At 41.3% G+C, this 12,435-nt stretch overlaps 1 protein-coding gene across 1 annotated transcript; it reads left to right on the forward strand.

Annotated features, from left to right (window-relative positions):
• The first annotated feature begins 257 nt into the window (after positions 1-257).
• LOC126868124 (zinc finger protein 100-like) lies at positions 258-6,250 on the forward strand. The gene is made up of 6 exons (XM_050623346.1): positions 258-376; positions 859-1,245; positions 1,837-1,918; positions 2,053-2,431; positions 3,751-4,111; positions 4,178-6,250. The coding sequence occupies exons 1-5, from the start codon at positions 258-260 to the stop codon at positions 4,107-4,109; spliced, it is 1,326 nt and encodes a 441-aa protein (XP_050479303.1). The 3' UTR covers positions 4,110-4,111; positions 4,178-6,250.
• The last annotated feature ends 6,185 nt before the right edge of the window (positions 6,251-12,435 follow it).

Genomic DNA, 12,435 nt, shown 5'->3' on the forward strand with positions numbered 1-12,435 from the left:
TTAACTTCATATACGAGGATATTTTCCTTCACAGAGAAAGAAATTATCTCCACGTATATGAAGTCATAGAAGGTTGTGTAAATGTAATTTTTGAAAGTGAAATCACGTAGCCAGGCAAAGCGAACTTCAAGGACTAGAATTAACCAAGAATATTACAATCTATGCCAGCAATTCATTTCCGATCAATTCTCCGTTGCTCCTTTGTTTCCAGATCTCTTCGTGCGTCTGTTTCCATTTCTTCCTACCGTGATCACGAAATGTCAGAAAACAAGAGGGACATGGCGAGAGACAATTATCGAAATCGCAATGAAATCGGGGAAAACGAAGAGGACGATAGCGAAGTGAAGATAATAGGAATCCAGAAGCGTTGCAAGCGGTGCAAAGAAGTAGGTTCTAGGACTTCGCTCCGATTAGGTTATGATAGGGTCTATAAAAACACTGGGCTAAAATATTCTTTTGATCAGCGACCGGCTCGTTGTATCGTAAGATCGCTGTTCTCTATCTGCTAATTGCATAATTCATTATATAAAAAGCAACCATTTCCAAACAGGTAGACGACGCAATGTTTTTCCATTTTCTCCTCGTTTTGCCCCTCGCGCCCTTCTCCCCCACTCTGTTCCTACGTTTTTTTTTCATCGTTCTTTTTTTCTTTCGTCTCTCGTTTTACGTAATAAAGCGTCGAGTCATTAAATCGCTCATCGCGAAGCACACCTCCTTTCGCGGGAGCACCGCCATTTCTCGCGGAAGCGCTCGCGAAATTATCTAATATCCTGCATATGCAATGTCCACGAAACCGGGGAGATCGTGGCGCGCGATTACACCGAGCGAAACCGCGTGTTAGATATGAAAATTCATCAGACTTTTCCCAACCGGGTGCAAGGTGAAAATCAAGACCGAGGTGCTCGACGAGATCGAGGACTTTTCGGCGAACGACGAGTTGGATGTCGATGTTCCGTACGAAAGTGACTCTAGGAAGAAGATACAGGAGCCACAGGATTTTATTTACACGTTCGAGAAACGTAGGAAAGAAAGAAGAAGAAGCTTGTCTTTGGTTAAAAGAGAAATTACGTCGGACGAATACGTAGACTTCGAGGAATACATAGAGGCGTTGACTACAGGGAAAAGATTGATTTGCAGCGTCTGCAGGATAGAGTTTCCCGATGAAGCGGAGTTCAAGACGCACATGATAGGGCACAGTCACGGAAAATTGTTCCAGTGTGGCCTTTGTGCGAAGCAGTTTTCACGGTAAGATGCGAGTCGTTTAGAAGGCAAAATGATCGATTTCATTTTTTGACAATTTCTTAATCCGAGTATCGGAGTATAGGATTTAATTCTTCGGCAACCTATTGCACATATGTATTTCTAGAAAGGAATTTACACCAGTTATGACATCGTTGTTATTACGTATCACTTTTACAAACCTAGCGTTAACTTATATTACATATAATATATATTAGGTTGTCCGAAAAGTGTCTTTCTTTTACAGACACGTCTTTTACGGCGATGTATCCTTATACAAACATGAAACCTAATCCGTCGAACGTTGTGATCTTTATTTTGATAGAACAAAATGGATCAGACGTAATTCGATAGAATAATATAAAACGTTGTGCATCCATTATTTCCTTATAAAACGAAAGAAATTTTTCGGACATCCTAATACATATAAAAATATATAAATTAATTTCAGTAAAGTTCGATATAAGAAAATTAAATTAATCGAAGGCAAAATTGATAGAAAGGCTAACGAAGTTGATCAGTCGGCTTTGGTATGCCTTGCGCACTAATATGAAGTTCTAAAGGTCGATACACTATATCCACATTTCTTATTCCAAGGTCCTCGGCTCTGAAAGATCACCTCCGGCTGCACGAGACGTTCAAAGCCTTCATGTGCAGGCACTGCAGCCTTCGATTTCAGGTATGCCAGTGTTTCCACGTTTTCTTTCCGTTGTCGAGCGTAAAAACGCTCGAGAACAGCATCGGGAACAAGATCGACACCAGTCTTTCTGCAAAACGTAATCAATTACCGCGGGGACTCGCTTCGAATTCCAGCAGAGGGATCAGCTGAGGACGCATCAGGCCGAGATGCACTCAAACCGCAGGCCGTTCGAGTGCGGCGTGTGCAAGAAGAAGCTGCTCCATCGGCAGTCGTTGCGCGATCACAAGCTGATGCACACCAATGTGAAGCCGTTCGAGTGTTCGATCTGCAAGAAGAGGTTCCTCCGGCCGAGTAGCCTCAGGGCACACATGATCGTTCACACCGCGGACTCGCCTTTCGAGTGCGACCTTTGTCCTGCCAAGTTTAAGAGGTCCTCCGTGTTGAAAACCCACAAGTTGACGCACACTGGTATTAGAAGGTTCGAGTGCGACATCTGCAAGCACCGGTTCCATTTAAAGGGCGCGTTGAAACACCATATATTGTCGCATTATGGTGAGAGTTTGGGAATTTCTCGGGTAGAATGAGTTTGGTAATTTCATAACGGGATTGCATCAAGCTATTTCGATACTGATTTTGGACATGAATTTAGTAGGCGAATGGTTTCGTAATACAGATAATTTTTGTAGATTGTATCGTGATAGGAGTATGGTGTATTTTGTGTAGCTCGAGATATTATTATAACAGGAAAGAAATTATTTACGCGACAAGCTTCTAGATAGATGATTTATCTTGCGAATAGACACCAAGGACGATGAATTGCAAAATAATAGAAATACGTGTCGGGATAACTTATTCCAATTGGTTTTCCAGATAAAGAGAATCATCTCCTGAAATATAAGCATATGTAATTCATTCTTTCAATTCCTTAAGTACGAATTCTCGTGGAACGCAAGTGCAGACAAAGTCACTACATATTTCCAACCTTACGAGGTTAGAATTATTAAAATAACGTGACGAAGCTGATGAGCACAAGTTAGTCAGACAGAATCAATGTGAATATTCTCACAATTAAGTAAAATCGCGGAAGTAAGGTTCGTCTGGTGGTGTGGCTAAAATTGCTTCTCCGCACGAAGATCGTCACGATCTTCTTCTCTACTACGGATTTTACACACTCGTATAAATTCATGGCTGGTATTGAGACATAAAAATCACGAGACAAGCGTGTCAGCCGCTTACGCCCTTGTGTTACAGCGACTAACCGAGGAAGGGCTGTATTAATTAGAAAATCGAGGATCACGCGCAGACTGCGCTTCTTACACGCCTGCCAATTAAACCCTTCGCGTCGCAAAAGGAGATCTGATGAAGTTTCGAGATATATGATAGACGCGTATTTAAACGGCGATAACGTTTCGGTTGTAAATGCTGGAATATGATGAGGCAGAAACTGGCCGTTTCAGGAACCGACGTGCACGCAGTTTTATTTATTCCATTCTTTCCTTTTCCTTTTGTTCAGTTTTTACGAGCACATAAACCGTGGTTCGTCAGTGTTGCAACTAATTTCGTTCAGGTTCCGATGTTTCATACGTTCTACTTGCTAAGGATTGTAGGGAATTAGGAAATAGGGTTGTGCTATGGAGTTTTGGAGCGAAGTTTACGATCAGAATTTGAGTGACTGGAACGACTGGAATTTGAACGAATGAAATCTATTCTTGAGATGTGTTCAACAAGAAATCGTCAAGTATTTTAAAAAGCAAAGAGTTTGAAGGGTAGGAATTTTATCTCGAGTCAAATGCTCCTGGCTCTAAGAGTAAAGACAGAATTAAATGTTAAACCAAAGAAGCCTTCAATTGAATATTCCATTTATTTTGCAGGCGTGAGGCCATACAAGTGCGAGGATTGTGGCAAATGTTACCGGAGGTCCTGGGGCCTGAAAGTGCACAGATATCGTCACACGGGGGTGAAACGATTCGAGTGCGATCTCTGCAAATCGCGGTTCAGCGTGAAAACGAAATTGGCCAAGCACATTTACGGTCACATCGGCGAGAAACCGTACAAGTGCGATTATTGCGGTCGTCAGTATGGCGAACGATACCAATTGAAGGCACATAAATGCGGCAATCCAGCTAAGACGAAGATCAATCGATCTTATTCAGATTCGATCACTCAGATTGTGTTCTTTCGTCCCAAATCGACGAGCAGTTCGTTCGATTTGGATACCAAGATTCGATGATTGTAATTATCGATCGTATATATTCGTATATATCCTAATTATGGAATAACGAAAGATATTCATTCTAGGTTTTATAGAAGATCGTTTGTAATATCGGAAAGATGTAAATTAGTTGAAAGATCTCGTTGCCGAGGAAGCCATTAATTACGAGACCGACTAAATTATTTATCAACAATGCAAAGAGGAATGATGTATATAGAATGTTTGTTGAATTGTTCAGTTTGTTAAATACACGCCGGTTCTTAAGATTATGAATTTCATTTGTTTCGGACATATCCAACTTTCGAACGCTAAAAATTAAAACCAAGAAATTTTATAGCAACAGGAATACGCGATGGATTGAAAACGATTCAAGGAACGTAATGATTAATAATAAGGATTAAGGATAATAATGAAAATAATAAAAAAGTAGATTCGTAGAAACCGAATCCTATTCTCCTAGTTTATAATTATTTCTAAAATTCATCGATCACGACGGCTCTATTGACTAGCAAAATTCTAAGCAAAACTATAACATCTCGTCGGTTTATTGCTACTGGTCGGTCACGTTTATCTGTAATGGTGGCTTCGATACACTCGCGGTATTTGGATCGTGTTTGCATGCCTGTAGATCAAACACAATAAAGAATCAGGCTTAATAAGCACTCAGCCGCGGAACAAAAGTCCGATTAATTCCAAGCTGGATCGGCTCGATTCGGATCGCTTTCGAACGTAGCCTATCTCGAAGCTAGCACGACTTTGGTTCGTCATCAAGGTGGCTCGCGTAATCATAGTGGTTGTTCATCGGTATCGTCGAGACGTGATCGAATTCGTCCGCGATGAGCACGCGGCAGTGATTCTTTAATCGAACCTACGTGGACGATCGTTCCGTTACTGTCGTCAGATGGGAACAGGTTCCGACCGGAGCCTTTGAAGATTTTATGCTGACATTTTCTTCTAATTCTATGCTGCATCGCGAGTTTAATCGTTACACTTTGATGAGTGCTATTTGTAATTGAAATCTTTCTCTATGGAATTTTAGAAGAGGTATGTTTTCCTTTGCGATCTCTTGGCAAATTTTCTAAGTTTTTATAATGTAACTTTGTGACTGAAATTTCATTGCAACGCCGATAGTACGCGATATAATTACGAATCAAAGATAATATCAGGGATCTCTTGCACAATTGAATGGATTATTATCGGTAAAGTTTTACGAATTAACGGTACTAATAAATTCTCTTGCATAATAGCAACAAGATTCGTAATAAGACAACGAAATTCTAGAAGAAAGTTTTTTTCAATCAAAATTTTACTAATTGCCGCAAAATTGTAAAACCTGTTTGTGTAACAGAGTGTTACACTTTATTACCTATCAGTATACTAATAGCATTAATTGGTAAATTAATAATAATAAAGCAATATGCTTATGATCGACGAATCTTAATTTTCATCGCTCAGTGGTCAGAGACCTTACGATCGCGCTGTCTAACAGTCTCAACGAAAAGCTGGAAAATTCAGATGCGAGAAGATTAAATCGGAGTTAACACATGTAGACATGTTGCATTTAACAAAGACCTCGTGTCCGTGAAATCCTTGTCAAGGGTGCATTATATAATTTGATCCCGATAACGCATGGGAACCGCTCGTTGGTCGGCCTCAACTGTATCTCGAGCACGTGGGCTCTGCTTGTGTCGCCGCACGTGAGAATGGTAGTTTAAGGTGCGTGGACACAGCAGGGGTTCGCATACGGTAATCCGAGAAGAACCGCCCTTTATCTGATTGCATCTGTGATTCGCGAGCCTCCCGGAGGAACCCTTTGACAATGCCGCCGAGCACGTCGCCTCCTACCTGCGTTCTTCCGTCTCTATTCGCAAATTCTCCACGTGTTTCGGTCTTTTGGACCACGAACACGCTCCCATAATTTGCATCTAATTGCCTAAACCCATGTGGCACACGGTCATGCTGCGACCACGGAAGTTACACTTACGTAAGTAGGCAGCGAATCGACAAAATTGTATCGTACGACGATAGAGGCAAAATTTCGAAATTAATTTCAAGCTTGTTCGAAGATTATTCGCGTCTCGCGATCCACTGTTATTGATATCCCCGCCACTTGCCTATTTTTGGAATATCGACAAGTGGAGATCTCAATTTTTTAAATATTTTTGCGCGATGTTTGCAAATTTTCGTTGTACCGTGTAACGAACTCTGTGCGTAGAACAACGACGATTACAAATTATTTCAAGTTCGTAATTACAAATTTCATGAAATAAGAAGTATGTTGTCCTTACACAACGTTTCACTATAAATATTAATAACCGCTTGGCAGTTACTTGTGTGGCTTTTAAACACTGTCCACGGTTCGTGTTGCAGCCTTCTCGTAGCATTTTCGCAACGCTTCCTGCCGACTTTTCACGGTTCCATACGGCGATCTTCGGCCGCGGGATTGCGCAGATACGATAGTCGAAAGCGCATCGGGTCTGACTCACGAGGCCGGCTAGGAAGCGCTGCGATTTCCACGATCGTAGAAGAAAAGAATATCCGTGGCACGATTTTGACACATCGCTTCCTCGCGCGTCGTCATTTAAATACACGGATTTCGCGTTCATATTTCTCGTCTAATTATGCCCGCCTCGCGGAATCTTACGATCTGACAGTTCAGTCGGCGCGTACACGCGGCCTTATGCAGAGTCACGCCAACTTCTAATTATTTAGATAGCGATCGTTGAGCTTTAATTATTTCTCCAACTCCTCAACCCGCGTCTCCGTTCGTCTTGCCTCCCCCTAACCTTTTCCTTCCTTCGTTACTATGTGTGTACTCGTCTCCTCGTTTCATAGTTGCTCTATTCGCCGGTCTATGCTAATGAGGAGTTAGCGCAGATACCGAGCACCGATACTATTTTGCCGTAGACTGTTCCTAATTGCGTACTCGCCGTGTTATTATGTGGCTGCCACGTTGAAAACGGCACAGATAATCCCGTCGACGTAATTCGGTGCCTCGTGTGTAATCGTCATGCCTTCAGTCGTCAGACGAAGCGAATATGATGAATAATATTACGGTTTCAGATGATGTTTTGTTTCGTACGTCGGTGTCGGAGATTGTCTATAGTAAAGGTAAGTTATGGTATTTGTTAATTTTGGAGGAAACAAGAGGTGTTTGTTCATTATATTGAACATCATGAGAATTGAATCGGAATATGCTGATACGTAGACAAGAATCAAGTAGAATATGAGAGTACTAATTGTATTTATAACATATGTTTGTTTGGTGGAACGATGTTCGTGATTCTTAACTTTTAATTATTAGGTTTTAATACGTGGCAGATAAGAATAAGGATAACTAGTATTTCCATTTAGACATTGATGAAACTATGGCTACTCAAATCACCTTAAATACATTAGAAAGAATTAAAATAATTTTTCTCTTTTCTGTAATAATATTCGTATATATTACACTTAATATACCGAACCAAGCTACTCTCGAACTTTGCGTGTAGACTTGCGCAAACTCTCCTTCGTCTGGGAATCAACGTGTTATATGTAACCACTTAAAAAAAAAAGAAATAAAAAAGACACTCAAAGGATGGCACCATTAATTTTCAATAAAACTTTCGGCGTCCTCCACTTTGGTGTTCCCATCCGTCCATATGAAAGACACAAAAAAGCAGAGGAAGAACAGTCGGTAAAAAAGAGAAAAACACGCGGAGGAATATTAAATAACGACGATGTCGATTAGTATTGACAACGGCGATTAAAGAGGCCGAATTGCCAGTCGGTAATGACCGAGCAGCTCTCGCGAGCAGTGAGCACTGTAATTTCACTGATAATATTTAAATACGGGCTTTTGATAGCTGTCTTCCGTTGGCTGGCATTAACGCTGGCCCTGAAGGGCCCCATCGAGCCCCTTCCACCTGCTTCACTCCGCCCCTGAGACCAGCAAAGGCGTACTATTTATCGACCTGGTCCCGTCATTATTTCATCGAACTCTTTCATCGCCTCTTCTGGTTAATCGACGACCCGTGAAGCCGAAATCGAGCTACAAACTCTTCGATTCCACCCTCCCTCTTCTTTCTTCTCCTTTTTTCCTTCTTTCCTTTCTTTCATTTTTAGACGATGATTCTATTATTACATTAGACAAATTATTCCATTATAGTATAAATTTTCTGCCACCTCGTGGTGTTTCTTTAGGGCAATTTTGAAGTTGCTGGCGATTATTAGATCACGGGTAAATGGATTCGCGTCAGTGCCAATTTATTATCAGGACCGGAGACAATTTGCCGCCTTCGAGGTTTTGGTTAGCGATCTTCGAGTAATTCAATTTTCAGTTTTACCTGGGTAATGACAAAATTGCTAGCCGAAGATTGAATCGCCATAGAGAAAACACACCGTGGAAAATAAAAAGGAACTTATTACAGGAAGCTGTTAATTTTTCATTACATCGAATATTCTATGCTCTATATTATTGTAAACGTACTATAGTTGTTGCAGGTATGGAACGTCTTACGTCTTATTTTGTTTAAAATATACGCCGGAATTATACGCGGAGCGACCTGACGGTTGTGCCTTTAATTAGCGTGACCCCTGATCTTAATCGTTAACATCGTCTAACGTTAATGCGCATTTAATTCATAAAAGAACAAGGGGAGGAGGAGAGGGAGCGAGAGAGCGGAGAGCGCGGGTACGGCTGGTGGGGCAGATTCACGTAGCACGGGTAAACAGGTGAATTAGAAATTAATTGCAATTAAGATCAGGCAGGGGGCCTCCGCGGCGTTATTATTAATTCTCGGTAATTACGACAATCCTCAGAACGCTTTGCGTCGTGCGCGCTCTCGTTTAAATCGTTATAGGTGAAAAACCGAGCTCGTTAGAAATCATCATATAGGTAATTGATGGGAAAACGATTATACAAATGATCGTCGATCATCATTGACGACAAATTTGGCGAAGTTGACGATGCGTTTGGAAAATATTTAACTTTGTAGGAAATCGGCCGAGGAGATTGTTTGGAAAGAGAGGGCAATCAGACAAGTTTGATTAAATTTGGAAGAATTTTAATCGTCCTTAAGATTTATAAAATTTATAATATTGGCTACCTTTGAATCGATAGGTATAATGGCTCCTTGCTCCTTTTGTATTTACAATAGAAATAAAACTTTTATCACGATGCAACTATTTGATCGGATGATACACGCGTGTACTCTTTTTTTTTCAGAAAGCTCACTATTGGATGTTTTCGAATAAGCTAAGTTTAGCAAGAGTAAAAGGAGGTCGATTGCTTCGATGATCCAATAGAATTTCAGGCAGTAGAATCTACCTTCTTCTTAATTGCCACTCTTCTTTGTTGCTTTAATTGAGCTGCTCGGCAGCTATATCGATCAACTTCATAAATTGAAGAGTAGAGAAGAATGACCACGTTGCTACAAGAATTATTTTCTGAAATCCACTTTGGAATTTATACTATCAATGATAATGGAACGAGATACGAAGCAACGCGATACAGATTTCTCGGAGCTACTCGGCCAATGGCATCGACCCGGACACGACGTCCAAGCGGGACGCGGTTTATGCAGCAGCGCAATTATGCGCTCTCCTGGCCGGCAGAAAAAGATGACGGATGCGCGAGCGACGCACCCTTTCGCGCAGCCGGAAGATATGAATTTCAAATTCCACCACGGCGATTTTTGCCTCGGGATTTCGTCGACTTCATTTCGTATCCAATTAGATCGTGGTCGCGCCGCGAAAAACCAGGCTGTCTTCTTCCTTACTCCGTCTTTAGGACATTTTATGAGACGCGACAGGAGGGAAGTGCTTGAAATGTAGCATGTACGTACATATTTAAATCGCAATGCTGCAATTTGTTCGAGTCAAACGACTTTACGTTGGTGATTATGATTAAAGTGATACAACGAAAGTAGATAGACCTATATAATTATGCTTCTGTTTCGATAAAAGTCAACGACGATATTCGCTAAAAGCAGCTGCATGTTTTCAGTAATTGCACAAATAAAATATTTGAAATTTGTCAAAATGAAGGATAATTCTAGATTTAAAATCATTTGAAATTAACGTATGATGGATTACGTAGTTTCAGAGGGTGCTTATGTCATTCGATATTTACGGGATACAGCGAGAATTCCCAGAAAATTGATATCCTCTATATTTATTTTATTCAAAGTCTCCATCCTTTAAAAATATCTATTTCGATCTGTATTTCTTATTTTATTAGCTGATAATTCTTATCATTTAAATTCTATTTAAGTCTTAGTTATTTTTTGTTTTTATTTTTGTTTTTTGTGTATTATTGTTGTTATTTTGTTTGTATTTTTTATTTATTAGCCAGAACTAGTTTTAGCTATCAAGTTGCTAGTAATTATAATTATTAATCGATTACCCATTTATTATATTATATTTATATTACTTATTGTACTACTAATGGATTTCTCAGCCGATATAGTAAATAAAACGAAATAAAATAATCCATCTTTCTTTACATAATCGTGCGTTTCTTCCCCAAACTCTTCAAAAAACTGCACAAAAGCTCCTTAAAAGTATCTACTTCCATATCTATTCTATGCATTTCTATGCGAGTAATTTACTTTCTCTTACATACTCGCGTTTCACGTTTCTTCTCCAATCTCATCCACTTCAAAATTCTCTTTCCTTCCAAATTACGATCGTCAGCAATCACAGTCGAGGAATTTCAATCTCCCTCTCGAAGCACCCAATCCAAAGTTCGCTTATCGTCCGGAATCGATGCGAAAAACGATAACATTTCGAAGACTGCGGTACAAGCAGCGTGTTCCACGAGTAACGAACGGTTTTTCTCAGCTCGGAGTCTCGAGCTATCGATCGACGATCCTAGACAGGATGCGGCTAGCCGTTGTGCTTCGTGGACGTTAACGGTTCACGGTCACGAGACAGGAAAGCTGTCGCGTGCTCCGTCACAGCGTCGACGTCGTGGTGAATGAAGCGCAGGTTTTCGTGGTCTCGTTTTGCGTCCGGCCTCGTTCTCCAGTCCGATCATGTAGCCTTTCGTCTCGACTGACAGCCTTAATATATCTGTCCGCGACGCGCTTCATCTCGAACAGTTTAGCTATATAATCCGACTTAATGCCGGCTGATTCAATTCAATGAGCCTACCGTGAAAGCTCGAAAAAAACTCGGATCGATAAGACGCTCATGGCGGCTGTTCATGGAAATGCTCTTAATTCTGGTTGATAAGGAAATCGTTTTCGTTTACCGGTACACGGCCGAGGCAAGAACTCGCAGGATTCTAACGTTCGTTTCTGCGATTTATTGACTCTATGATAATGTAAGAAAGTTGTAGTTCAAAAACACGAGGAATCCTCGTTTCAGATACAATCAGATATTTGATACAAACGACGGAAATACAATTGGGTGAAAAATAATTATTCCCAATGTATAGGTTATTTTAATCAACGATACTCTTTGAAGTTCTAGCGTTTCAACTTAAAAAAAAAAAAAAAAAAAAGAAAAAATTGTTTGAGATTTGAAAAACGCGGAGTTTCTCTATTGGTACGTAGGATATTCTTGCGAAGCTGAAATCGGCCGACAAATTTTTCAGAGAAGAGAGTGACCAGGTTGCTCGTTTAAATATCCAGACACCTAACGCGATCGAAAGAACAAGAGGCGATCGTCTTCGGACGATTTCGACTATCGATCGTGTCTCGGTGGACGGACAGCCACGAGGAATCGTTCGTTTCGGTGAAAGAGTGTGACGCGGTGGCTGGGACAGAGGAGAGAAGCTGCTCCTTCTTGCGAGTCGGCTCTCTGGTTCGATGTAGGTAATCATGCGCCGCATTCCCCGGGTGCCGGAGAAGATTTTCGGTTTCATTGTACGCGAGGGTGGGTTAGAGAGTGGGCGATCGACGCAGCGTTGGAAGAGGACGGAAATAATCTCGGAGCATTGAGAAGGAACGAGAAAACGAGGGAGATGAAGAAGGAAAGAAAAAAAGGAGACAAATAGAGGAAGAAAGAGGGAGAAGGAGATACGAGATGGCGAGCAAAAGTAAGAGGCAGTGCAAGACGTTGGAAGAAAAAGGCGGCGGAGGAGTGTGTCGGAGGAGGAGAAGGACGAAGAAGAACAAGAGGAAGAAGAGGGAGAAAGAAAACGAGAATGGTAGCCGAAGTCCAAGCAGATCCATCGTCCGGCGAGCTCGGTGGAAGCAAACGACGCAAAAACTGGCGTGCATTGTCCCCGACTGAGAGGCGAACCGAAGACTTGCGCCGCGACAGAGAAAGAGTGAGACTGCGAGAGAACTGGAGGAAGCTATGTTCACCACTGGATCCATGCATACCAACCTTCCCGGCAGCATCGACGATCCTA

The sequence above is a fragment of the Bombus huntii genome, chromosome 7 (genome assembly GCF_024542735.1).
Source record: "Bombus huntii isolate Logan2020A chromosome 7, iyBomHunt1.1, whole genome shotgun sequence".
NCBI classification, from domain to species: domain Eukaryota; kingdom Metazoa; phylum Arthropoda; class Insecta; order Hymenoptera; family Apidae; genus Bombus; species Bombus huntii.